The sequence below is a fragment of the Urocitellus parryii genome, chromosome 4 (genome assembly GCF_045843805.1).
Source record: "Urocitellus parryii isolate mUroPar1 chromosome 4, mUroPar1.hap1, whole genome shotgun sequence".
NCBI classification, from domain to species: Eukaryota; Metazoa; Chordata; class Mammalia; order Rodentia; family Sciuridae; genus Urocitellus; species Urocitellus parryii.
The window spans coordinates 191,936,112-191,963,127 of record NC_135534.1 but is presented as its reverse complement, the minus strand read 5'-3'; the positions used below and the strand labels follow the sequence as shown (position 1 = coordinate 191,963,127).

Genomic DNA, 27,016 nt, shown 5'->3' with positions numbered 1-27,016 from the left:
CTTTGAGCAAAGGTTCTGGAGCTAAGCCAAGCCCGACAGCCACAGGCCGGTCCAGCGCCCTCTGAATGACAGGGAGACTCAGGCACAGGGCGGGACTGGGGGGATCTGTGCCAGCCCGCGGCCCCTGGCTGGCTCCCCGGGTCGCAGGCCCTCTTCCAACAGCAGAAGTGGGAGCCCTCCCAGGCCCAGGTTCAGTGGGCATCTGCTTCTTGGCAGGTAACAGGGGACAGCAGTGCTGAGATGCAGGTGGCATCACAGCCCAGAGGTGCGGCCCCCCAACATGTAGCCTGGTAGGTGCCAGAGAAAACACTGCCCGGCAGGGCAGGGCGGGCTCTGGGCAGACGAGCACCCACCGTGTCCACCCCGGGCCTGCTCCCCCGCAGGAGCACAGAGAGCCCATTATCCCAGGCACAAGAAACGCCTGTTTCTTCTGCGGGTGGGGGTGGGGGACACGGACAGTGGCACCTGGGCGCTGGTGTCGACAGGCATTTTTCTCGTCTTTCATCCCGCCTCACCTTCATCCCTGCTTCCCCAGGAAGGCCGGGTTCTCCCACTGCACCTGGCGGCCCCTGCAAGAAAATGCCATCAATCTCTCCTAGAGCAAGGGCCGGCCCCTGGTTGTAAGCAAGGGGGTAACTGAGGCCCAGAGAGAGCCAGGGATAGACTCAGGTCACACAGCATGAGAGACACAGAGACAGAAGCAGGCAGCAGCTTCTGGGAGCCTGATCTGGGGCTAGGGAGGGTGGCTGGGCCCAGACTGGCCACACCTTAGGACTACCTGTGGCTGCTGGACCCTCTCCCTGCCCACAAGTGCGGTTTACCACCTAGGAGCCCTGGGCAAGCCCAGGGGGGAACTCGTGGTTCACCTAAGGCCTGGGACAAGGCCAGTGGGAGCTCAGGGCTGAGCGGTCAAGCTCTTATCTGCAGTGGGGCCAGGACAGGACAAAGGGGCGCTGCGTCACCCCGGGCATGGCCTTGGCCTCGCATACACCCCAGGGCTTGGCTTTCTCCTCTGGATAAGGCCGGGAGCTCTGAGGCCCCTCTGCTCCTTGCTGCCTGAGGCTGTCTGGTCCCACCTCTGTGCCAGGCTGAATTCCTAGCACGGGGGATGTGGGTACTCTCAGTGAGGCAAAGAGGCCCTGCCAACCCGGAGGGGGAGGGCCTGGGCCTGGGAGCCCAGCTCTGGTCTCTGCCTCTGGCTCAGGCCTCCCCTCTCTGCAGGGCCTAAGCTCCAGTCTCAGCACACAAGGCTCTACCATCTCCCTGGGCCAGGACAGGGACGGTAGGAGGGTGCCCCTAGGAGGAAGCGGGAGGGGCAGCTGGAAGGACCGGCAAGGGTGCCCAGCACTCACCTTGGGTCCCATCTCTCCCAGAGGGCCCACTGGTCCCTGGGGTCCCTGAGGGCCCTGGAAGACAGACACACAGACACACAGTTGGGAGAAGCCAGCTTCCTACCACACGGTAGCCCAGCCCGCAGCCGAGCCTGCTCCAGCCGCACTGCAGGACCCTAGAAGTCCAGGTCCTCAGTCCCAATCTCCTGTGGGTCCCCCAACCACCTGCACCCTCCCACTCACCCACCAAGCCCAGCAGGGCTGCCCTGGGGCCTGGGCTCTGGACCTGGCTCACCCTGGTCCTCTGCCCCACAGACCCCCACTTCTGTCCTGGACAACCCAGCGCTCAAAGGGCCTCTCTCTCATCCAGGCCCTGGGGCAGAGCCTCCTGCCCACCCTAGTGCCCTCTGGGGAGGGCCCAGGCACTCACTCTGAGCTCTGGAGCCACCCCCATCTCAGCAGCAGCACTGGCCCCGGCAGCCTCCACAGGAATGGGGACACCTGGGCAATCCCCCAAGCCCAGCCCCTGGCATCTCCTGACAGCAGGTCACGCTCTTCAATAGCTCCCTCACTCTTAGGACAAAGGGCCGATGCTGGCCATGCCAGCCACCTCCTGACAGCCCCTAGTGTGCTGACCGGTTGTCCCCGTCTGTCCCCTCCCCGCCTTTCTCTGCACTGCACGCCCTCCACACATCTCTCATCTCCTCCCCACCACAGATGGGCAGGGCAGGGGCAGCTGTCCCCTCCTTAATGGCAGAACAGGCTGCAAGGAAGTGCACGGAGGCCCAGGCATGGAGTTCGGGCAGGGCTCTCGCCCCCAGCGGGGCCTGGCCTGGGGACAGAGGGGCCCGACATGGTGGCTTTCCAGCCCTGCTCCTTGTCTGGCCCACACCCCTGGTGGCTGGTCTGAGACCAGTGCAAAGGTGTCAAGAGGGTAAGGGACACTGACCGGTTCTCCTGGGAGGCCCTTGGTGCCAGGGGGGCCTGAGGGACCCGGGATGCCCTGCAGAGAGAGACACAGTGACCACAGTCCCTCCCCGCCATCGCTGCGCCTGCTCCTGGACCTCAGTGAGTCACGCAGGTGTCCTGGGTCTTCCCCACCCCACAGGTGTGATCCCATGTGACAGGCAGGGAGGTAGAGACCCAGGGGAGGACACATGCTGAAGGGGCTGGAGGCCGTGGGGTCTCCGCAGCAGGCCAGGAACCCGTGGCTACTGCACCCCACCCAGTGCCAAAGCCCCACGATGAGAACTGTCACTTACGAGGAAGCCTCGCGGGCCCGAGTGGCCTTGCTCACCAGCCGCGCCCTGGAAGCACATTTGGGGGTCATTAGAGGCACACACCACAGAGCGGGGCGTGGGGTGGGGGCTGGCGGCCGGCCAGCGTGACCTTGGCCTGACGTACCTGCTGTCCAGGCTGGCCGGGTCTGCCCCGAGGTCCCGCAGGGCCCTGCAGGAAGCGGAGCGCATACAGTGAGGGGGTTCATGGGAGGACCCTTCCCCAGGAGGCACCCGCCTCACGGAGAGACCACAGCGTCCTCCCCTGTCCCCACTGTGCAGGCGGAAAAGCTAAGGCCCCGCAAAGGATAGGCTTTCCACAGCCATCAGGACCCTGTCTCACTGACAGGGACGTCAGATGGCCTCAGCTCAAGGAGCCTGGTGAGGCTGGGGCCCTGGGGTTCAGAGGCACTGTGATCCCCTCCGGCTGGCCCTCCTCTGCTTTCTCTTCTCTGGGCCTGCGGGGACAGGAGGACGACTGGCCTTGGGGATGGCCTAAGCCTCCCCTAGGACTCTCTGCTGCCCCTAGGGGTGGTGCTGGGGGAAGGACAGGCCTCTGGCTTTGGTGCTGGAACCCCTGCCCTGGGTGTGGGGGGGAGAAAAGGCAGGACACGGCTGGTACCTTCAGGCCCCTGGACCCCTGCTCCCCAGCGGGTCCATCCGGTCCTCTGGGACCCTGAAAAAGAAAGAAGGTTCTAGCACAGTGGACGGCAGGGGTCTCCTCAGGCTGGGAGCCAGGATGAAGGGGCTTCCTGGAGCCTAGGCCTTTCCTGCACAAGCCTGGGCTCTGTCTTGTGCCCTTCTGCACACTGCTACCTGAGCCATGTCACCCTTGGGTGTCAGCTGAGATGGCCAGGGAGACTCAGCGAGAGGCCCTACCTTTCCAGACCTCGTGGGGGGTAACCCAGCTGACCCACTCCACACGTGGGACAGAGGGTCAGACCAAGAACCACGAGGCCACGACCCACAGCTGGATCTTCACACCCTGCGCCTCCCGAGCACACGCATGGCGGAAGCGGGCGTGCGGGGGAGACTGAGACGGACCGGGGGACCTGTGGCCAGATGTGTGAGCTGGGCAAGCTCACAGAGGGAGGACTGGCAGCAGGAGGGGGCAGGAGCAGGGCCACTGTCCTCTGAAGCCCTGGGCTCAGTCCTGACCCTGGAGACTGGATGGAGTCCCCTCAGGGGGAGGTCCTGGGGGCAGGAGGAGTCCTGCTCTCATATGCACAGCTGGGAACACGGAGGCCAGGCTAAGGAAGCCCACCACCCAAGGCCCCTCAGCACATTAGCAACTGGTCTCTCCTTCAGGGTCCCCCATGGGGACTCCCACAGAGCCACAGATGGCATGGGGTCTCCTGGAAAAGGTCCCTGGGGAACAGATCAGTGTTTGTTCTGTGGGGGACAAAGGGTGTCAGGCAGAGGTGGCTGGAGGAGCAGCCTGGCACATTCCTCCAGACCCCAGGATGGGGAGTGTCTGGGTGGGGGAGGCTGAGGAATGGGGAGGAAAAGCCACTGACACACAGGAGGACCAAGTCAACCGAGACAGGAAAACTGTTGATCCACTTTATCAGCTGCCTGGCGCTCCCAAGGAGGGGGCCCTGAGGGGTCCCGGTGTGGCCTGGACCCTGGTGCCCTCTGCTCACCATAGGAGAACAGGGAGAAAGTGGTGAACCGGTGACGATCGTGACACTAAGAAGCCACAGTAACGCAATAGAGAAAGCCGGGCCACGGTCTTACAGATGAGGAGCCAGGTCTGTGTGGAAGTGAATGTGCTTGTGGCCCCAGGGCCACCAGGGAGAACTGAAACTCGAACCCAAGTTAGCTGGAGCCCACGTCATTTCCTCCCCAGAATCCCTGTTGCTCAGTGGGGGGTGGGGGTGGGGGTGGGGTGAGCACCCGTCATGGTGGGGGGCAGCTCCATGGTGGGGGGCAGCTGGAGGAGCTGCGGGAGGTGCTGAGAGGGTCACGTCTGGGAGACCCTGCTGGGGGAGGCCAGCGCAAGGCCAGTCTCGGGAGGGAGCAGGAGGCTCTCTCTGCTTTGGGCCTGGGTTTCTGGCAGAGCCTGCCCTCTCACATCCATGCTCAGAGGCCATGTCTGCAGCCCCGGCCTCCAGCCAGGCCTGGGTCGGACTGGGCAGGGGACCCTGGCCAGGGCAGGGAAACCTGGCCACCTTCTGCCTCGTGAGGAACGCTAAAGGAGGAGTGGGAGACTTGAGGGAGACATGCGGGCTCTGCCTGCCGCACTGGGAGGCGCTGGCATGTTGGGGACATTCATGCAAGGACAGAACCTCTGGGCCATGTCCCTGGGGGGGCCTCTGTGGCCACCCGTCTACAGAGGAAGAAACAGAGGCTCAGAGGGGGAGGCTATGGCCTGAGGTTCAAGAGAAGTTTCCGGGGACAAGCCACAGCCCACTCACGGCCACAGAGCGCGGCCCTGGCACCTGGATCTCGGGTCCTCGGCCCCTCTGAGCTGCACACCTGAGCAGGTGGACAAAGCCTCCAGGAGCTTGGGAAACCGGCCTGAGGCCCCACATCCAGGAGGCGGGGAGGCTGAGCCCCTCTGACCCAGAACCCTCCTGCTCTCAGCTTCGGCTGGTGGGCACAGCCCGCAGCTCCCTGCCCAGGGCAGGGGGTCCAGCCCCCAAGGGCGGCCCCCACCCCTCAAGCTCATTCTTCCCAGGGTGGGAGGAGGGTGGGAAGCAGGGGCCACCCTCCATGGGCAGGAGGGCAGGCAGGGTCTTGCTTCCCTCCCTGACCCAGTCACAGGGCACTATGGGGAGACTGAGGCCCAGAGAGCAGCGAGGCCTTGCAGGGGCCGGGCAAACCAGGAGCTGGGCAGGCCTGCCCAGAGGGAGCTCTCCCCACCCCAGGGCCTCTCTGTCCCACCCTCAGTGACCTGGGGGAAGCGGCCCAGGGAGGCCTGCTGGGCCGGTCCTGGGGTGATCCCACAGGTTTGCATTCCTGCCAAGCCCCCTGGGAGAGGAGCTCCATCCCATCTCTCCTCAGTCCTGGGAACTTTGATGTGGTCAGGAGCCTGGGTTTCCTCAAGCCGGAGAGAAATTCCTCAAGGCTCTGCTGGGAAGGGGTGGTGCAGACGCTGGGGAGCGGGGCAGGGAGCAGGCCGGGGCTGAGCTGGGCCATGGCAGCTCACCCTCCAGCTAATAGGCTTTCCGGGGCAGAGGGAACCTGGCTGTCCATGGGCCTCTTCCCCTTGAAGACACCAGGGACCGTGGGCACTGGGAGGGGCCCTGTTGGCTGGAGGGCAGTGCCTCTTTATCTCCCCTCTCTCTCTGGGTCCAGCTGCTCAGGCCATCGGGTGCAGGGGAAATTTTTGAACTAGTTGGAATCCAGCCAAGAGTGAACAGCGAGTGATCCTATCCCCTGCGTGGGGCTGGGTATCAGGCCCAGTTCCCGTTCCAGCTTGTTTCCTCTTCACAGCGAGGCTGAATGGTTTGGCACCTGCTCAACAGCTGGCAGAAGGAGGCCATTCTACCCACTCTCCCTGCACGATCAAGAAAGAGGCTGAGTCCAGTATGTAAGAGAGCCAAACTCCCCGGGTTCAAATCCCAGTTCCGCCCCTTTCTAGCTGTGCAACATGAGGCAAGTGACTTAACCTCTCTGCACCTGTTTTCTCCTGTGTAAAATGGCAATAAGACAGCACCTAGGGGCAGGGTAGTGCTGAGGACTGGATGAGTCAGTGCACGTGAAAGAGACTGCCTGCAGGGAGTGTCAGTGAAGCCCCAGGCCACTGTGCTCAGGCCAGCTCTTGTCTTCTGTGGCTCCCCACTACCCTGAGAGCACAGCTGTGACCTTTGAGCCCTGTCTAGCATGGTGCCTACTAAGTCCTGGCCCACCCCTCTGCCTGGAGCCCGGTACCAGCTCAGGCATCACCCTCTCCCGGGCCTTCCTAGGTGCCCTGCCTGGCAAGGCCGCCTCAGGGCTCCCAAGGGGCCTGTGCTTCCACCACGCACATTCTGGTAACCCCACAATCCATCGCCCGGCTCTGCCAAGCCGTGTGCGTGGCCTGATGCCCGCCTGTTCCCAGCGATGCCTCTGGGGCCCCCGTGGTGGTTGGCACATTGCAGGTGCCAGTCAAGGCGTGGCTGCAGGAAGGAGCGAGGAAATGAGCTGAAGGAAACTTGGAACCAGAGGCCAGCTGTGCCCCAGGATCTGAGCCTGACTTACCCGGCGTCCCTTAGGGCCCCTCAGGCCTGGCGGGCCTCGCGATCCTGGAGGACCCTGTGGGGAGGAACATGGTTTAGAGAAGTCCTTCTCAGAGGTGAGAGCACTGGGGGGGGGGGGGCGGGTAGGAGAGAGGGGCAGAGCTGGGAGGCTATAGCCTCCACCAGACACCATCGGGAGCCTCCCTGCCTCCACCTAGTGGCTGCAAGCTGAAGGCAGGGTGCCAGCCCATTGGGAAAGGCAGCTGAGGGCCACAACCTCTGGCCTGGGCCAGTGCCCTGGGCCTTTCCACCATCCTGGTGGCGGGCAGGAGCCTATCTGGATGAGCTGTTGCCTTCTTGACTTCAAAATCAGCAATGACAGGCTGTCCTGACAGGTGTGACAAAAGTCTCTTTAACTTCGCGTGCCCTTTCCTCTCCTCAGCAGCCACCAAGTCCTGTCCCTCGTACCCCACCCAGACTCCAAATGTGACGCTGAACAGGTTTTCCCTGGGCAGGAAGAGCCTCGAACCCTGCCTGAGGAGGGCTGGGAGACGGGGCAGGTGGGAGAGGACCAAGAAGGGGGGCAGGGCAAAGGGAGGGGCAGAGAGAAGGGGGCAGGGGGGAGGGACAGAGGGGAGGGACAGAGGGGAGAGGCAGGGGGGAGAGGCAGGGGGGAGGGGGCAGGGGGCACAGGGGAGGGGGCAGAGAGGAGGGGCAGAGGGGAGGGGCAGCCCCAGCAGGACGCCCCCATTCTCCTAGCTGAGGAAGACAAGAAAAGCTAGGGGGACAGGAGAGGACAAGGAAACTTGGGGGGTTTCATTCTCTGAATTCTCAGCACCAGGCCCTGCAGGGACATGTGCTGGGGCAGAGGAACCTGAGAGTGAGGGATGTGGGCGGGGATGGAGCGGGCAGAGGTCCACAGGCTGCAACTGCATTCCCAGACAGCGGGAGCCCTCTGAGGGCTCCCCTCAGCACGATTGCCAAGGGGCTGGCTAGCTCCTCTTCCAAAGAGGGGACGGCCATGTCCCCTGCAGGCCCCAGGGAGAAGCCAGCCCCCTAGGTACAAGAGGACAGCCGCAGCCACAGCACCCAGCAGACCTCTGACTGCAGCTGCAGGGTTCAGGGCTGTGGCTGCCCCCACTCACCCCTCAGCAGAGCCAGGGGGCCATGGTCCCCGAGGCAGCCCAGGGCTGGCGGGAAAGACTGGGCCAGAGGAGCCCACTCTCCCAAGGTGGGGGGCGCTCCCAGGAGGGCCGGCGGCTCCAGGCAGAAGCAGGAACCAAGTGCTGGGCAGACCCCCCATGGCACTGAGGGCCCATGCGATTCCCTCTGCCACTTGCTGGCCGCCCCCCTGAGCCGGTCAGTTAAACTCAGGCCTCAGTGACTCCTCTGCAGGAGGGGAGGGGAGTCCCTGCCTCCTGGCATCGCTGAGGAAGGTCCTCAGTGAAAGGTAGCTATCCATTCTTGAGAGCAGAAGGTCAGATCTGGAGACTAGACCCAGCTGGGGTCACCAGGTCCCCCTGGGCAGGTCCCAGGCCCTTCCCACCTGCCCCACCCCCAGTTATGAGGCTCAGACTTGACAGACTTCAATGGGCCGGAGCGGAGGTGGACACTGAAGGGACTGGAAACGTGGGGAAACGCTGACCAGAGGGGAAAAGGAGCTCTCATGTGACAGTCTGAGAAACACCATTAAAGGGGCAACTGCCACATTCAACAAAATGTCACTGCCACTTGCTGAGCCCTTGGCAACAGCAGGAAGCTTGCTTAGCACACACCACCCACGAGGCCGGGTGCTTCTTGCGGCTTCTCACACTGAGGTAAGATCATACTCCCTTTCGGAGAAGGGAGGAGGAAGCCCCGGTTCAGAGAAGCTGTGAACATTGCCAGTAGCCACACAGCTGGGCAGGCAGGGAACCGGGGTTGGGCTCCGTGTCTGCAGCGGAAGCAGGGTTTCTGGGTCCCTGGCTCTAGGCACCTGGCTGGCCAGCAGGAGCCTCAAGAGACCCAAAGGACTAGTCCCACGCTGGGGCAGGGAAAGGTCAATGGCGACCTTGGCATCACGAAGTCTGGGCCACCCTACTGAACAGATGGATGCACTGAGGCCGGTGGGGAGAGAGGCGAGTGGAGCCGGGCAGAGATGCAGAGGAGGCCTGCACCTTCCCACCGTGCCCGGCCTGATGTCCCACCCCGCCACTGACCATCCACCTTGTCCCCATGACTCCTGTCCAGGCTGCCCTCTGGCCCAGGCCCAGGGCACAGAAGGTGGATGACTCCCAGGCACCTTGCCCTTGGCCTTTGTCCCGTCCAGGGGGCCCCCATGCAGCTGGGCTCTATCCCTTCATCTCCAACACGGGGAGGACGACTGGAGTCCAAGCTGGTGCCTCAGCTGCCTGGTGAGCTGCACCCAGCAGAACGTTGGTCCTCTGACGCCCACCCCGAGTGAGACTCCCAAGAGCAGATCTATTTCCTGCCAGTTGGCACCTGCAGGTACGCCTACCTACGCCGGGCACAGCAGGTGCATGGAAGAGCCAGGCAGTGGCTGGCCTGGCTTCCCTAATCCGCACAGAGAACCGGCCAGGCCAGCAGAGCCTGCTGGGGCTCAAACCTCAGAGGCTGCCCGCCTTTGTCATGCAGCCCCAGGGAGCTCCCCAGTTTGCTCCCAGACCTGAGCCCTGACCTTGGCCAAAGCCAGCTTTGTCCCTTGGATTCCATCCTCATAAGCAGAGGGACCCAAGCAAAGATCACCACTCTAAATGAAAGCGGACCCCCCGGTGATCCTAGGGGAAGGGCCCTAGATCTAGGAGTTCCTGGCTCCTCCTCTGCCACAGCCTTCCCGTCTGTCCACCACCTCTGCTTTGGGGTCCTCAGGAGCACCCCAGCTTCCTCAGCAATCAGGACATTGGGGCCCCCAAGGCCTGCATGTCACATGGTACTTCCTCAGTAGATGAGTGAATGGACAAAAGCAGTGATGGTGACCAAGCTGCTCCTGAGAGGCCACATCACTCCGTAGGGACACTAGCTCACAGTCTGTTTTAACCTGCAGAGTCATACAACCATGACCGCGGTTACTTCCTGGTTTTCAGATGAGCAAAACTTGGACTCAGAGAAATCCAAGGATCTGCCCCGGGACATGGCCACGGAGGGCGGGCTGACCCTCCAGCCCAGCTCTGTCCGACTTGAGGCCGGGACTCGGTGTCCTCACTAGACAGTGGGTTTGCACCCAGGAACGGGGAGCTCTGCTCACCGGGGGTCCAGGCTCTCCGGGGGTCCCAACACCACCTGGCACTCCAGGGTGACCCTGTGGTGGAAGCAGAGGAAGAGAGGGGTCAGCTGTGGCTTGGGCCTGTCCCTCCTGCAGCCCTGCCTGGCTGGGCCTAGCCTGGGCCGGAGGGCAAAGACCAAGCCTCCTGGAGGGACAAGGAGCTGGTTGTCCTGAACGTCTTGGAGACGTGGCAGGTGGGGAAGGAGCAGGGGGTCACCCTAGGCTGCGACAGGAGAGGGCCAGAGGAGGCAGACTTACTCCTTACCATCACCCCCTTGGGTCCGGGCGCACCTGGGGGTCCTATCACGCCTCGGTCACCCTGCAATGGAGACAGCAATGCAGAGAGGTCATAGCTGTGGCTGTGGGTGACTGAGGGGTCAGATGCTGAGGCCCTCCCAGGGGCCCACAGAGGGAAAGGGACTTGGCCACTGTCTATAGAGAGTCCCTGCCCAGCTCATGGACACGTCATCCAGACGGGGAGCTGAGATTCCTTTGGTGGAAACCAAGACGAGTCCTGGGAGGCTGCGGCCTGCTCGGCAGAGGACCATGGGGCCAGGATGGTGAAAAAGGACACACCAATGACCAGCGCCTTCTCCCCTTGACCCTGACCACACTGTGCGGTCCTCATTAGGCCTGGCATCCCTTGGGCTGGGCTCACTAAGGCAGAAAGAGTCACAGAAAGCCTTCCCTCCACTCCGCTCACCCCCCGGCCACACTGAGATGAGATACTGGAGGATCGGAGCCCACTCCCTCCGTCTCGCCCAATCCAGACTGAGGGGCTGCGAGGGCTGGGGCTGCGGGCACAGCCAGGGCGGGAAGGCAGGGCCTCTGAGCTCACACCCCGCTCAGTCACACTTCTTGTCTCCACCCAGCCAGCAAGAACTTATTGAGCACCTATTGTATGGCCAACACTCTATGACAGGCCCTGGATATTCAATGAGGAGCAGAAACATAGATTTCTCCCACCCACAAGGCAAGACACTCAGTGTGGCAGGGAGATGACAGGACCCTCCAGAAGAGGTGTAGCCTGGAGCACTTGCTGGGAGGGAAGTCACAGGGCTAGGTACCACCACGGGGGGTGGCCCAAGAGCTGTGGATCACTAAGAGTTATTCAGGCTGAAAGGGCGGGGCAGGAGGGACAGGGAAGTACCTGGCCAAGGCACAGGCGTGTAGGTGAGGAGGGAGCAGAACGACTGAGCAATGGGACAGCAGGAATTGGCTCTGGTATCACAAGCTGGGTGTGAAAGCTGCCAGCCCTGCCGGACAGGGTTGGGGACACATGGGACCCTTCTCTACTTTTAGTTATTTTTTTTCAATTTCTTGTAAATCGGTAATTATTTCAAAATAAAAAGTTCAATTTAAAGGAAGAGGAGGACAAGGAGGAAAGGGGCAGCAGCCAGAGTGTTCCAGACACGAGTGACAGAGGCCGGCACAGCACGAGCCTGGAAGTTAGCTGGGGCCCGACGAGGGTGGACCTCATTTCCCTGTCAATTCAGTGGGGACAATACTGGCTCTGCCAGGGCCCTGCTCTGGGGACCAGATAAGCTCAAAGGAAGGCCGTCTCCTGCAGGGGACGGGGTGGGGGGTGTGGACACGGGAAGGGGAGCCGCAGGCTGCTCTTGAGAAGCAGAGAGGCTCAGTGGGCAGCTGTGGCCTTGGATAATGAAGGCCCAGCTCCGCCTCTGGCTACTGGGCACGTCAAGCAAGTCACCTTCTCTGCTGGAGCCTGGGTCACCTCACCTGTGAGAGCTGCAGGGAGCTACCGAGGTGCCTGAGGGGAGGTGCCCCCTCATCTCTCTACAAGATGAAGCTCCCTCCGTCCGTTGCCCACCCCAGAAAGTGCCTGCAGCCCAGGCCCCAGGCATCCCCTGGTGGTCACACAGAAAAGTCTGACTGTGCCGGTGGGTAATGACAGGGGCCCCAGAGGGTGTCAGGAAATGGGAGGCAGGCACTGGCAGGGCATTGAATGCCCAGTCCAGCGAGAGGCCAGCAGTGGTCTGAAAGCCCCGGGTCCACGCGCCCTCGGCCTTGTCCACCTCAAAACCCTCCCGCTGATGGCTGATCACGGGCAGCACTTACCTTTTCTCCCACGATTCCTGGCTCCCCAACTAGACCGATGAATCCCAGAAGACCCTGGAGGGCGCGTTCATAAAACAGAGGACACAACATGAAGGCGGAGTCAGCTGAGTTTCCATGGAGACAGTCTGCACTTCCCCTCCTCTGGAGCTTGGTCCCCAGGTCCCCTGGTCCCCTGCCCGGGCACTCCAGCCCTCGTCCAGCCGGCTGGGGCCGCGGAGGAGAGCGCTGTCTCCCTGGGCACGGTCCTCCCTTCCCTCGCTGCCAGATGGTTCTGATTTGGGAGCCAAGCGGGGTCGCTGCCAACATCCCTGGGAGTGCCACACATTCTTCCCGCGCCAGAAGCAGGCCGGGAGGCGGCCACGTTTGGAGAGTTGGGGGCTGGTGGGGGGGCCTGGGCTGTTCTGGGAAGAGGCCATCTGTCCCCATCTTTGGGGGCTTTGGGGCTGTTTCAAAGAGAGAAACAAACCCGCTGGCTGTGATAGAAATACCGTAACAACATCTGCCAAGACCTGATTGGAATTTGGAACACGGAGGCCTCTCCGATCTTCTGAAAGGCTCCCTTATCCCCGCCTGAAAGGACACGCGTGTGCACGCACACACACACCGTGGTCCTCTGGCTCTTTTTAACTTCCCTGGGCGACAACTTGCCTCTGTGTTCCAGGGACTCTTCTAGGTGGCTGCAGGCCCTGCTGTCACCCTAGAGGGCAAACGCTCATATGCCTAGGACAGGCGGACACCGGCGCAAGTCCCCCAGGAAGGCACCAGCTGCTTGCTCAGGCCCACCCTCCCCTGCTAAGGAAAATGTGAGCAGAGGGCTCTTCTGTGGTTCAAGTGCAAACAGGGCTTTGTAAGAAGCCAGATTTGCAGCCAAGAGTTTCCAGGAGGATCAGGAAAGACAGCGGGGAATGGATTTGTCCCATGAAGACCTATGACCTGTCCCCCCAACTCTGGCCAGAGTGAGATCAGACTCAGAGCTGGTATTAGAGTGGAGGTCACATGCTCTAGCAGGGAAGACAGTCCACTGCCCCTGGGTCAGGTAAGAGCCTACTCCCAAAGGGTCACCTCTGAGACCCACACTTCCTTCTCCAGACAGTTCTAAAGTGGCAATTTCAGCCAGGAGTGTACATGCCTTGCTCTGCCACCTGGGTTGACACTGTGGCAGTGTGACTCCAAATCCCACATGCCTTCCTCACGACCCCTAGGCCTCTGAAGCTCATGGCCATGAGGAGGGCCCGTCTCCCTGGGCTCCCTGGGGAGGGGGTTCCTGGGCAGGAAGGGACAGGGATGCAGGATGAGGTCCCTACCTCCTGGGATTGTTCTGAAAAGCCAAGATGATGCGTGGCACGTGTAGGTGCTCCATAAACGCAGCAATCTCCATTCCCTCCTAGCTTATTGAAAAGGGCATGGGGCTGAGACAGTGGCCTGAGCTCCCCACCAGGGAGCACTTGAACATTTAGAAGAGGCCAAAGGAAGGGAATAAAATCTGCTCTGTTAAGAGGCCCTGGCCGACTGGCCCAGGGAGAGAGAAATTTCATAGCTACTTTAAATTTATGAGATGTTGGAACCTGGAAGGCAGGTGGGTCATAAACTCCCAGCAAGAAGCCAAACAGGATCCTAATGAATAAGGGCCATGCAGTGAGTGCCCCATCCCTGCACCCACCCCTGGCACCCCTGCTGGGCTTGTCCCAGAACATCCTGGCAGGCCTGCTCTGGGGAGGGAGCTAAGGCTGGTCCAGCAGTGCCAGCGGCAGAGGCCCTGGCTTCCACGGGGCAGGCCGGGCGGAGAAGCAGCTCTGAAGGCCAGGGGAAGGGCCAGCTCCTTTGGGGCCATTAAGAGGGCACGGAGTAGGAGACAATGCTGTTACCTAGGTGGGTGCTGCACAGGCAGGACCTGAGCCCCCAGGCTGGAGGAGAAGTCTGGCCTGGTCCTCAGGCTGCCTGCTGATACAGTGCCAGTGTCTGCTTGGCTCTCTCCTCCCTGGTCCCTTCCCTCCTGCCACTTGACAGTCTGCTAGGTGCCAGGGTGCAACAGAGAACGAGACAGCTCTGCACCCCTGTGGGACACACAGCTCAGGGTGGGCAGGCATGGGCATGCTGGGCGTTCCTGGGACAGAGCTGCTCAAAGCCAGCAGATCAAAGCAAGGGCTCAGGAAGTCAGAGAGTGTCCAGCTCCTCCAGGACAGCCCCTGGGAACACAGCAGGCGTCGGTGCCAGCCAGGGTTCTGACACCTTGGTCCCTGCTGTGATGTCTTCGACAAGTTATTTAACTTCTCAGAGCCTCAGTTTCCTCATTTGCAAAATGGGAATAATAATGCCACCCATCATAGTGCTGTTGGGGGGCTGCAAAGGTGCCTAGGGCGTCCGGCACAGCATCTGGGAACTCACAGATGACAGTGAATGTCACTGCGATTATGAGGAGGGTATGTGCTGGGAGCTCTGGAGCCCTGTCCTGGGGACCCTCGGATTCTGCCATAGAGGAAATGCCTGCCCCTCGCCGTGGCCCTGAGGGGAGGGCCCTGGGATGCCTGTGGCCTCCAGCTCTGCCTTGGCTCAGATAGCTCCTCCATTGTGGTCCAAGCAAGCGGGACAGCCAGCTGGGACTGTCGCTGCCACGAGAGCCTGGGCTGCCCCAGGTAAGGCTCCACGCCTCCTGGTCCTGGCTACTATCCCTCGTGGTCAACTTGGTGGAGAGGACTTCTCTTCCCATGAACCCTAGATTGTCAACATGGGCCAGAATCCAGGAGTTCTTAACCAGGGGTCCCGGCGAGGGTCTCTGAATAGAATTCAGAGGGTCCACAAGCCCAAACGGAAAACATGACAGCTTTATATTCATGAACCTCTAACGAGAACTCAGCATTTCCTTTGAATAGAGGAAACCCAAACCCAGTCGGTTCCTAGACCCAAGACTGTCCCAGATAGTTCGGTCACTGTGCGGAAATCTTGAAATCTACCGAGAAGCTTGTCACCACTCCAAAATTGAGGTCATTCCTAGACTGGCTCTAGATTTTGCTATTGAATGCCCTGATGAGGAACGGTGGATAGGAGGTGCCCCGTCTGGACAGACTCCCATGACTATTTCCATATGATCGGTTTCCTTCGCGTCCTTTGTTCTCGATGTGATGCATTTAAAAACCAGTCTGAGAAGCGGGTGGGGGGCCGAGGCTCATCGGCCTGGCAAAGGAATCCAAGCATTTGGACCCAGTGATTTCCAGGGACCCTTTGAGTCCTGCTGTTCTAGGATTCTGGGTATCTATTTCCCAGGGGCCCTCCCATTAGCATAACTATGAAATTGAATTTGTGATCATGTTGCCTTTTTTCTTTCTTTCTTTTTTTTCCAATCAGGAAATACATCCAGGCTGAGGCAGCCTTTCCAAACTCCCGGGCTTCCCACAGAATGTGCTCGAATGACACTGGAAAGATTTCAAAAATCCAGGCCTCCCCTGGCTTCCATCCCTTCTCCCCCCGCCAACAGATGGTGCAGGCTAGTGAGGAGGCCACAGTGTGGGACTCTCACGCCACTAAGGGTGCCTCTCAGCGCCACAGTGCCCTTCTGGGTCCCCAGCATCGTGCCCCTGGCCCTGCTGAGGAAGCCCTCCAGGGTCCTCAAGGAGGGGTCCTTGTTTGAAGGCCTCAAGGAGATGGCCACCTCTGAGCCCAGAGAAGCTGGAGGCAGGCGCCAGGGCTGGGCAGGAGGGATGGAGGCCAGTCCACTGGCCGCGGGGCTGCTCCCCTCCACTGTGACAGCTGAGGGTGGCGAGCCACAACTGCTTTCTTAATGACTAGTCGCAGACGCCTCTCTCCCGCAGACCTTGGCCCGGCTTCCCAGCTAGCCGGCCGCTGGTTTGCATGTTGTCCTCTATAATTTGGGGGATGCCCGGACCACGAGCCCTGGACTGGTTCCCCTTCTCCGGCCTAGGCCTCCTGACCTGTGACCTGGGAAGGGGAAGCATGTGCCATCGCTCAGGGCCCCTCCGGCTCTAGCTCCAGTTCTGGAAACTAGTCACGTAACATGTTTGAGCAGATGTACCCAAACCATCGTGCAGAGCCAGGCCTAGGATGACCTCCTCCTCCAGAGACTTCCCAAGAGCCACTGTCCACGGCCGCAGAAGTGAGAGAGATTAGAACCGGGGCCGGCCCCGTTCTGAGAATCCCAGATGGGGAGCTTACATACAGTAGGTGCCCATCAACTGTGTTCAGAGGCACCGATCGCTTACCTGCTCACCCACAGGCCCGGGCCGCCCGGGATCCCCTGGCTCCCCCTGCAAAGACACAGGAGGAGAGATGGGAATGCAAGGCGGAGTCCGGGCCTCCCGAGGAATCCCCCAGGCCTTCCCTGGGCCATGGACCTAGTGGCCACTGGTACCGGGCCAGTTCCAGGTTCCAGGTTGACAGCCTGTCACAGCCATGCCTGGCCGTTCTGGGTGGGTGGCCCCTGCTCCATAGGTGGCCGTGGCTGCCCTGGTCTTCCCACTGCAGAGCTAGGGAAGTGACAGACCCGTGGGGTAAATCCCCTGGGACAGCATGGCTTCCACCACAGAAACCCAACCTCTATCTGAGGGACAGCAGCCGGACCTCAGAGGGCAGGACGTGGGAGTGGACTGGCAGAGTTTGGCTGGGAAATGGATGTGGCCTGTGGTCTTCCATGCAGCCTCATCTCCCCTCAGCTCCTTCCTGGGACCACATGTTCACGAGAACCAGAAAGGGCCTGGGGAGGACCTGGGCCAAGCTCCTGAAGGGAGGAGGTCACTGGCCACCTGGGCTCCCCTGGCTCTGCCTGCTTGCCTGAAAACCTGGCCCAGCAACCTCTTGCCCGTAATAGCTGAGAACATCTAAGCCCACAGCATCCTCATCAACAACACTGCCCCTCCCGGGGGCCTGGAAACCCACCAGGGAGGTTCTGTTAACAAATTCTGTTAACAAAGGTAACCCATATTTATTGCACACCAGGGGGAATAGGAAGCACAGAGAAGAATATGGAAATCCCCTCTTCTCCCATCACTTAGAGATGACCAGTCCATTTTCTACTGTCTGCTTTGTATATGAAGGAAGAAGGGGCCACCCAGCACCTGCAATAGGCTCGTGCCTAACACTGGTTTTATAATCTGGTCCCCATCACTATCCCACCCCCCTACACACAGGCATCTTCCCAACACCATGGTGGGTAGCTGTTCTACATTCTATTACGTGAACAATCCCCCTCTGTTGGACATTTAGGTTAGTTCTCCCCCCTCCCTCCGTTACCAATGAGGGCCAATTTTTTTCTTCCTTTTCCAACTGGCCATAGGATTTGGGGCTTATCCTGGGGCCTTCAAATGTGGGACCCCCCCACTTTCATCCCAGGTCCCCTCACCTTCACGCCATCTGGGCCAGGCCTCCCCGGAAATCCCTTCCTGCCAGGTTGACCCTGCAACAGAGAGAGTGAGTGAGAGGCCGGGAGGGGCAGCACTGCTGGGTCCAGGGTCCTCCCATGGGCTGGGAGGGCCAAAGTGCCTCAAGAGGTGGAGACGTGAGCCCATGTCCTGTGACACAGGGGCCTCCAGCCGGGTGGTCTCAGAGCCTCCTCACTCCCTGTCCCCTTGCTTGTCAGGAGGAATGGTGACAACTGCTTCCAACCTCATGAGGTCCCAGGGTGGTAGTGGGGGGTTATTTAGGGGGCCTCAAAGTGTGGCCAGAGGATACTGCGGGTCCCCAAGGCCCTCCCAAGAGGGTCGAGAGCTCAAAACTACTTTCACAACACTCAGGTGCAGTCTGCCCCCGAGGCTCCCACACTCCCGAGTGTGAGGGGCGTCTTCTGGGGCGTGTGACGGGTGTTCTCAGGAGCAGGCCACAGGCAGGACGGACCTGAAAGTCCACGTCTGTTAAGCCAGACGTTAAAGAGATTTGCAAAAATGGTAAAACCAGGGTACTTTTCCACTCAATTGTCTTGTTTTGGAAAATAGAGTGATTTTTGGTTTAAAAAAAAACACAGTGTTTACATGCAGTGAGCTTATTATTAATTGCCAATGAATGAATAGATACATTTAAAGTGTCTTGATTCAATTACTACTATGATTTTTATTACTAATATTTAATCACTAATTGTGATGTAACCCACACAAACAAAAGCTCTTTGGGTCCTCTTTGTTGTTGTTGTTGTTTTTAATACCAGGGGTTAAACCCAGGGGCATTAGACCACTGAGCCACATCTCCAGCCCCATTTTGTGTTTTACTTAGAGCCAGGGTCTCACTGGGTTCTTAGAGCCTCGCTGTTGCTGAGGCTGGCTTTGAACTCCAGATCCTCCTGCCTCAGCCTCTAGAGCCACTGGGGTTATAGACATCTGCCACCGCGCCTGGCTGGTCTTCTCCTTTCTGACCCACTGCTGGGAGGAAGGCAATGGGTCAGGCGGCCCCTGGAAAGCCGCTCAGAGGGTGCAGAGGACTCAGGCTCACGGTACCCCACCTCTTAGGGTACTTTGGCCCTCCCCAGCCCATGGGGAAGACCCTGGGCCATGTCCTCAGAGTTGCAGCCTGGGTTGAGATCCCGGCTGACTTCCATCCTTCCGCCAACCACCTCTCTTCTCAGTGCCCGGTGCTCCCTCTCCAGGCCCAGGGCCCTCGAGGCTGACTGCTCTCTGCCTGTTCATAGCTGATTCTGCCCCAGTGAATCCACTCCCTCCCTCAGGCAGGTGACACTCACCTCCAGGCCAGGGGCTCCTGGTGGCCCCATGGGTCCCTCATCTCCCTGGAGTTGGAGAAAGGAAAAAGAAGAAAGGTCACTGGGCGAGTCTCTCAAGAACTCCCTCTAAGCAGAGAAAGAGGTGGACGGAGAAGGACCTCCTGGATATGCTAACTGCTCCTGGCCTGGGTCAGGGGCTCCGCAGGTCCTGGCCCAGAGGACAGGTCACACGCTCCGTCGACTGGCCCTGAGAGCAGAGCCCCAGACTGTGTCTCAAAGACACGACTCTACTCTGACTCCACTGGCTGCCGGCAGCCTCTGGGCCTCAGTCTCCTGGTGTGGACAGTCCTTGGAAAGCGATAAGTGGCTTCAGCTGGGTCCTGGCTGAAGGGACAGTGTTGACGCCTGTTCTTCCTGAAGCCCCAGGGCCGCGTCCAGCAGGTGTTTGGTAACAAGGAAGGCAGGGGATGGGCTCAGGAGCCGTGAGCAGAAGGCAGGCAGGAGGGCAGGAGGGTTTTCCGTGGCGACAGGAGTGCAGTCAGGAGCACGTGGCAGGGGCGTCCCTCCTTCCTCTCCCTCCTACGGGCTGCTGGCTCCCAGGACTCCCCAGCCCTCCGGCGGCCCACGGAGCCCCAAACTTGCCCCCTCTGGCAGGCCAGGCCCGACCGAGGGGCACCCCCAAGCTTCCAGGAAAGCAGCACCACGTGGCGGCGTCGGAGCCAGCGCTGGGGCCCTGCCAGGCCCAGAACCCGCAGGAGAAGGGATGGAGTCAGCGCGGCCTGCCTGCGGTCAGTCCTGGGAGCCTTGCCTGCCATGCCACAAGCCCGGGCCACGTGTCACTGGGCTCAGGAGGGCCTCACACACAGGCCAAACCAACAGGCCCCTGGAGAGCCTTCTCGCCCCCCATGTGAGCGTATGAGAATGAGCAGATCCTCCCCTGCTACTCCTGAGGCCACTAGTAAGTGCTCTGGCCACACCCGGGAGCAGACGGTGACAGATGGGTGGCTAACGGAGACCTGAGCTCCTGTCAAGGCCCCGCCTGCCACTAACCAGGGACCTGCAGACTCTGCCTCTCTGTGTCCTGGGCCTCATCTGTAAATGGGGCTGACAATCCCCTCCCTCCTGGACAGATGTTCCGACACGCTGCTGTGTGACGTGAGCTGACCAGAAGCTTGGTGGGGGGCAGCAGAGATGGGGGAGACCCCTCCTGCCAGGCCAGGGCATTTGTGGTCCCTGGGTGGGCCACAGGGGCAGGGGTATACAGGACAGGTGGGTGTGCCGGAGTGGCCCAGGGCCGCAGACAGGCCAGAGCGGGCAGTGGGGGACAGGCGCGTCTCACCTCGGGCCCCAGCTGTCCTCGGGGTCCGGGCAGGCCTCGAGCTCCAGGCTTTCCCTGAGAGAAGGGAAAAACACGGGTCTCAGAGGGAGTCCCTCTGCTTCCTGGGCGGGGGCTGCTCGGGCAGGAACTCACCTTCTCGCCTTCGGGGCCATTGTCCCCAGGGGGCCCGATGTCTCCTGGGAATCCCTGAGGGGAAGCAGAGGCTGGGGTCACGGGGCCCTGCAGGAAAGGGCTGGGGCCTCCTGCAGGAGCTGACCTGGGTGGGCACCCGGCTGCAGCAGCGGAGGCGCCCCATGTGCACTCCTCAATCCTAGAGAGGGACGGGCACCCCGCCCTGCAGCTCAGGGGCTGAGGAAAGGCGCAAGAGGGTGCAGGAGGCCACGAGCGAGCTGGTCCTACCCAGAAGTCCCAAGTCCCGCGAAGTCACTGGGACAGACAGAGGTTTGGGGTCTGGGACCTTGCTCCCGCCAGCCACCAGCCTGGGATGCCCCCGCCATGAGCTGCAGCCCCTGCCGTGCTACTGTCCTCCTGGTTTGCTGGGACACGCTGGAGTAACTAACCCAACGCCTCTGTCAGGGGCTGAGATCCCGGTGACACCCCAGCCAGGCCTGTGGGACTTGGCCCTGCGCCACCTACTAGGCCCCACGGTCCCCCTGATGCAGCCTGCCCTGGGGGTAGGGGAATCGGCTCCATCCCCCTCAGCACCTCCAGTGGCCGCATGGGGTCCCAGAGGCACAGGGTCCCTCTCGAGGTCAGTGCTCTCTGTATAATTTGGAGACCAGTTCCCCTGTCCCCAAAGGTGGGCCCTTCTCTGTGTCTTCAATGGCTGCTAGTCAAGGGCCCAGGGCCCTCAACCTGGCTCTCTCCAGTTGGCTGGTTTCCACTGCTGGTGACCACCAGGACACCCATGCTTCTTTTGGGGTGGGCTAAGGAACAAGAGCCAGTACAGGAACATCCCCTTCCTTGTTTTAGGTGTGATGCCTCTGTTAATTCAGCCATTAGCTTTTAGGGCAGCCCCACTACCTCAGTCTCCTGCCAGCTAGAAACCAAAGTTTACGAGTTTCTTCACCAAAATGTTTCCTTTCACTTTGCCTTCGTAAGTTGGCTAGATTTTTTTTCTTTCTCTTTTAACCTTTTAGTAACTTTTATACAATTCTGGCTCAAATACCTTCTCACCCTGCTTACAGGCAAAGCAAGAACAGTCCTGAATTTGGAGCTAACCCTGAAGCCAAAACTCCATGTATTTTCCTTCATAATGAAAAGATCAAAATCTGGCCCTTCTGCTCACTCACTGTGTGACTGCAGGAAAGTTCCTTAGCCTCTCTGGACCTTGGATTCCTGATCTGTAACACACACCTTACAGGCAGGGCTGTACTGAGGCTTAAGTGAACAACACAGGCAAAGCACTGAGTTTGGTGCCCAGCACTGAGTAAGTGCTCAATAAAATATATATATCTACATCCACAATGATTTTGAGTCCCTTGTGCTGGGCAAACAAGTCTACCCAGGTGGCCCAGAACCAAGAAGAACTTGGCAGCAGGATGCTGGTTAAATTCTGGTGCTCACTCACATCCGGCCCAGGATGAGCGAGGGAGACATTCCCCTGGGTGCTGGACAGCGGGGACAGTGGCCCTCTCAGCTGTCTCCTGCCTTCAGCCCAGCAGAGGCACCTCCTGGCTGTGGAGTCGCCAATCCCGGCAGCGCCAAGGTGGGAGGGGGGACTGTCTGTCCAGGGCCCCGGACACTGTCAGAGCCGACCTGATCCACCCTGCGTGGAGTGGCCCTGGGGAAGTCTGTGCCCTGCCCTGGGACTCGGTTTCCTTGTCTGCGAATGAGGTAGCGGCCTCCCCTCCCCTGCCCCTCTCGGGGGCCCTTCACCTCGTCCTAGGACCCCGCAGCCTGCTGGCCGCAGGAGGGGCCTCATAAACCCGAGGGCACAGGCCTTCCGCCCTGGCTGGCCAGGCTGCTGGGAATCCCGGACTCAGAAGTCTTTTTCCACAGTGACCAGCGGAGGGACTCGGGGCCAACTTCATTGTCTAAAGATAGGGCTGCGTCACGGCCAAAGTCAACAAGTGGAAAGTCAGACTGTGGATTTAGGAAACCTTCCCTGTCTGTCCAGGGAGTCCAGAAGTGATCTTTGGAAAGGCCTGGAGGACCGCAGGGCCACTCTCCCCTGGATGCAGAGGCAGCAGGGATGGCCGAGCCCGGGGCTCCAGGTGCACCGTGGGGGGGCCTGCTGGGAGGGGGGGGCCTGGGTGCAGATGACCTGGCACAGACAACGGCCTGGCCCCAGGAACGTGCAGGGGTTGAAGAGCTCGGCCTGCTCGTGACAGTCCACCACAGGCGGACTGTCCACCTGGACCCCAGAGCCACCTGAGGAAGGACTCGGAGGCCAGCTCCTTGTCCTGGGTGTTTTGAGAGCCCTGGACAGGAGAGCTGTGACCCGGGAACTGCTATGCTCCGCTTCATCACCCATAAGCTACGTGACCTGAAGCCCGTCCCCCACACCCCTGGGCCTCAGTTTCCCCAGGACAACACCCAGTCCAGCTGCAGCCGGAGACAGAGCAACACGTACCTCGGGTCCAGGGGGCCCAGGGAACCCCAGAGAGCCTTTGTCTCCGACTCTGCCCTGTGGAAGAGATTGGGGAGTGGCGGTCACGAGGTCCCTGCGTCATCTCCTGGGGTGGTGGGTGGTCAGAACGTTCTGGAGCATATACGCATGAAATTACCTGAGCCGGTTCTCAAGCCCCGACTCCCACACTCTCCAGCTGGGGGACCCCAGGCAAACGACCTCAGAACCCCAGTCTCCCCATCTTTATATAATGGGGACAGTAACCCTAACTCCTGGCGATTGGCGGCCCTCAAAGAAACAGTGGTACAAAGGGCCTGATGGTGGCACAGTTAGTGACACCGCTGTGACAAGTGACATCACTATAGTAGCCCACAGTGAATGAGGCCATCTGTGATGTGGGTGACCACTGCACCTTGGGCTCAGTGTCTGTATCAGGGAAATGGGCAAATGGCCCTGCCCTGTCCATCTGTGCTGCTCACTCACTTGTCTGCAGGAGGATGGGAGGCCCTGATGGGAAGGCACCCCAGCCACATCCCATGACAGAGGTAACGCCCAGGTGGAGGGGTGCTGGGAGAAGGTACTCACCAGAGGGCCTGGCTTGCCCCGGGCGCCCGGGAACCCTGGCAACCCCTGGCTGCCCTGGAAAAAGAGTGGGCAGGCTGGGTTAGCTCCCACCAGAGAGGCCGAGAACAGCTGCCTGTCCCGCTCCAGCCCAGGCTGGACAAGGCCCTCGTGGAGAGGGCAGGACCTTTCTTTCTACTGCAGGGATCACACCTGTCTGCACCCCTGGAGGCTGGGCCCTAGCACCAGGATGAAAGGGCAGCCTGTCCTCCCAGGACCCCAGGAGCCCTGGAGGCCCACGGACCCTGGAGACCAGGGCCCAGCAGAAGCAGCAGCCAGGCCTGTATAGTCACCCCAGGGGAACACCAAGGCCAGCTCAGGATGGCCAGCCAGGAGGGACGGCTGCAGAGGTGGAGGGAGAGCTGGCCAACATCTGGGGCTGGTGGACTGGCTGGCAGAGGTCCAGCTGTGGCCACAGGGTACAGACGCAGGCAGACGGGGGCTGGTATCCTCAGGCCACAGCTGGCTCTGCAGGCAGGGCCATCCTGGTGGTGATGACCATGCCCCCCGCTCAATGGGTCAGCAAGGCCACTCACACTCCTGAATGACCACTGGGAAGTGCGGCCCTGAGGAGAGCTCAGAGCAGCCCAGGGCCCTGTGGGGGAACTCACTGTTGGGGACAGGGGTGCCTGCCCACAAGTCTCCAAAACCAAGAGAACCATGGTGTCAGAACTGAAGGACAGATTGCTGTCCAGGGCTCCAGGGAGGGAAACGGCCACTTTCCAAGCAGGTAGACAGCGAGGCCTCTGAGCAGGTGGTGCGGAGAGGCAGTGGGGGCGGGGTCAGGTGGGCAGCAGAGTGGGCAAAGGGCCTGAGGCACAGCCGGCAGTTCACGGGGCTGGAGCCCAGGGCCACAGTGGGGAGGGCACGGGGCTGGGCTCCTGCGTGGCTGGGTGGGGAGCCGGGAGGTGTGTGAGCACAGACCAGAGCTGTCCTTGGGGGCAATGTAGGAGGTGAGAGACTGGGAGGGCAGGGGCTGGGGAGGACAGACAGGACTGTAGGACAGAGCCGTCTCAGGTGGTCCTGCCCACACTGGGCTCTGGGAAGGAAGCCAGGCCAGACAGGTGGGGCAGGGGTGCAGAGGGGGGCGGGACAGGGGTGCGGGGCGGGGAGCACCTGAAGCAGTTACCTTGTCTCCTTGGAAGCCGGGATCTCCGGACACACCTGGGACCCCTTGCTCGCCCTGAGTACACACCAGCAAAGCAGATTGTGAGCGGGGCCACGCGGACCCCAGAAGTCTCCCCGACGGCCAGGCCCACTGGTGAGGGACAGCCCTGCGGAGGCCGATCTCAAGTGGGACCTGGCCAGTCAGCCTTGCTGGACGGGCCACCGGAGTGAGAAGGCAGCCCCGGGGTGGGGGGGGGGACGAGCCAGCCTGGGCGCAGACCAGCTTCAGCTCCCCTGCCGGTCACCTGGCCTTTTGTGGAGAACCTGCACTTCACAGATCCTTCCCCAACCTTCCCCCTCTTCCTCCATACTGCACTGTGCATGTGGTGAGGGAACCGGGGAGGTCCTAACCGGGGCTTCTGAGCGGGGTGTCTGCTGTTTGATTGCTCATCGTGGCTGGAAGCTGTCACTCCCTCCCTCTGGGCCAGCAGCCAGACCTTCTTCTAATTAGCTGCTTCTAATCAGCTACAGCATGAGAAAGCAGGTGGCCTGACTCGGAAGACTGTGGACACCAAGCAGCGCTCCTGCCTGAGGTCTGGCTGCTCCTTGGTAGGATGATGCACTGCACGGCTGGGGACAGGGATCCTGGCCAGGGGAGGCCTTCTCTGCCCCCTCCCTGGACCAGCCAGGTTCTATTAAATGAGCTGTCACAGGCCGGGTCCAGCGGTCCTGCCTCTGGGGGCTGGAAACTGGTCCCAGCTCTCCACGCTGGGCATCACCCACTGCCCGCTGGCCCCAGGATTCAAGAACGTTTCCAGTCCCGGGAGGAGGAGGAAGAATGGGGGGACCTGAGCAAACCTGCCATGGACAGGAGGCCAGGACCCAGCAGGACTTCCCTGGCAGAACAGAAGCCCGAACTGAACATAAAGACCTTTTTTCTTGAACTTACTTTGGTTTTTCCAATTTGGAAAACCCTGTACGACATCTTGGAGTTTTGAGAACCAAGGTACATTTTATCATTATTATTATTTTAAGCCTCAAGTTAGAGGGAGCTCCTTTAAAAAATTAGAATAGAGGAGGCAGGTTTAAAAGGCGCCTAGGAAATCAGGACAATGGCTTTAGAGAGCTGGGTCCCCGGCAGGGCCATGGTTCCAGAATGTGCTTCTGCTGGCACCCGGAGCCCAGGGGTTGTGAGTGGCCTCAGGCCAGGCTGGGTCATGGGAAATCCGGGATTCTGGAAGGAGGATCCACAGGACTTGAAGGGACAGCTTTGTCACCCCAGAAGAGGGCTGGGGGCGGTCTATGTGAGTGGCTGATCAGAGACCCCTCCCCACTAAAGAGATTGAAAGAGAGTCCCCTCTCTCCCCCCCTCACAAAGACTTGATTGATTTTCCTAAAAACTATGGGCAATTAAAATGATTTCCTCTCCTCCCCCTGTTTTTTCTTTCCCAGAGCTTAGCGGGTCTGAGTGACCAGGCGGCCTCGAGGCAGCCCAGTTCCTCTGCGTAACACTTTTATTTCCATGTTCCAGGGCAACCCCGAGCCCAGGCCACTCTACAAAGGACCTATAAAGAGCTCCCTGTGCCACCCACTCCCCCGCAGCCCCTCTCCCTGACCACGACTTCAGCTTTCCACAGCAGGGGTGTCTCCCCCTCAGACAGGTTGGTGAGGGGAGCCCACACCCACCCCTACACAGGGAGGCCCCGAGGGAGGCTCAGCAGGCAGCAGGCAGTGGCAGGCAGAGGGGACCCTGCGGAGGGAAGGAGGCGGAAACGGCAAGGCGAGGGCTCGCTGGCCCGGCAAGGGGCGGCTACCCGGGGCTGGGGCTGCACAGAACAATCCCATGTGTCCATTTTGCCCAGAAATTCTAATTTTGGGGGTCGGAGAGCCTGGGTTGGCTCCCAGGAGAACACCTGCTTCCTCTGGTGAATCTCTTCCCCACTCTGGGTCTCAGTGTCCCCAGCTGTGACATTGAGGCCCCGGGTCATGTGACCTCCCAGGGCCTCATCTGCTCTGTCCTTCTGACCTCTGTTCTGCTGGGTGGTGGAGGTTTCTGGGCCAGGTGCCCTTTGAGCCCTGATTCCCTACTTAGCAGCAGGGTGGCCTCGGGCAGGTCCCTTGTCACCTGGGGCTGGAAGAGGAAGGGGTGATCCCTCTGGAGCATTCCTGGGTGCCTAGGCAGGACACCTGCTCCTTGGCCTCAGGTGTGGCGGCCCCTGAAGACAGGTGGGCAGGGAGGCTGGACACAGGAGCGAGAGTAGCAGCGTGCCCCTTGGATCCCGCCACATCCTCTGCGGGCTCCAGGATGGACCAGAGACTGCGGGGGAGGGCAGGGCTCCTCCTACCTGGCCTGTCACTGCAGTGCTGCTGACCCAAGCCAGCTGCGGCCCCTCGGTGGACCCCAAGACCCATCTCCCCCTTCAGCTCTGGTGTGGCACCAGGTGACGTCCTACAGCCACAGAGAGGCCACGTGGCCGGGGGCCTTCCTGGGGGGGGGGGGGCAGCTGGAGAAGCGGGTGGTGGCCCAGGCTGCCCAGGTTCCCCTGCATTTCAGATGGCGTGCTCTCTGGGCAGAGCTCTCAGGCCCATGCCAGTACACCTCATGTGCCC

The 27,016-nt window shown here is 60.8% G+C and overlaps 1 protein-coding gene across 1 annotated transcript in view; it reads right to left on the bottom strand.

The window, feature by feature from the left end:
• Positions 1-27,016, bottom strand: part of Col27a1 (collagen type XXVII alpha 1 chain) — a 121,154-nt gene that overhangs the window by 32,935 nt on the left and 61,203 nt on the right. Inside the window, exons 17-34 of the mRNA XM_026393356.2 lie at positions 24,429-24,482; positions 23,264-23,317; positions 22,682-22,735; positions 20,239-20,292; positions 20,107-20,160; positions 18,789-18,833; positions 17,463-17,516; positions 16,327-16,371; positions 12,113-12,166; positions 10,299-10,352; positions 10,016-10,069; positions 6,794-6,847; positions 3,231-3,284; positions 2,736-2,780; positions 2,594-2,638; positions 2,281-2,334; positions 1,353-1,406; positions 516-569 (exon numbers count right to left, since the gene is read on the bottom strand). Of these exons, the coding sequence (XP_026249141.2) occupies positions 516-569; positions 1,353-1,406; positions 2,281-2,334; positions 2,594-2,638; positions 2,736-2,780; positions 3,231-3,284; positions 6,794-6,847; positions 10,016-10,069; positions 10,299-10,352; positions 12,113-12,166; positions 16,327-16,371; positions 17,463-17,516; positions 18,789-18,833; positions 20,107-20,160; positions 20,239-20,292; positions 22,682-22,735; positions 23,264-23,317; positions 24,429-24,482 (936 nt within the window). The remainder of the gene's footprint in view (positions 1-515; positions 570-1,352; positions 1,407-2,280; positions 2,335-2,593; positions 2,639-2,735; positions 2,781-3,230; positions 3,285-6,793; positions 6,848-10,015; positions 10,070-10,298; positions 10,353-12,112; positions 12,167-16,326; positions 16,372-17,462; positions 17,517-18,788; positions 18,834-20,106; positions 20,161-20,238; positions 20,293-22,681; positions 22,736-23,263; positions 23,318-24,428; positions 24,483-27,016) is intronic.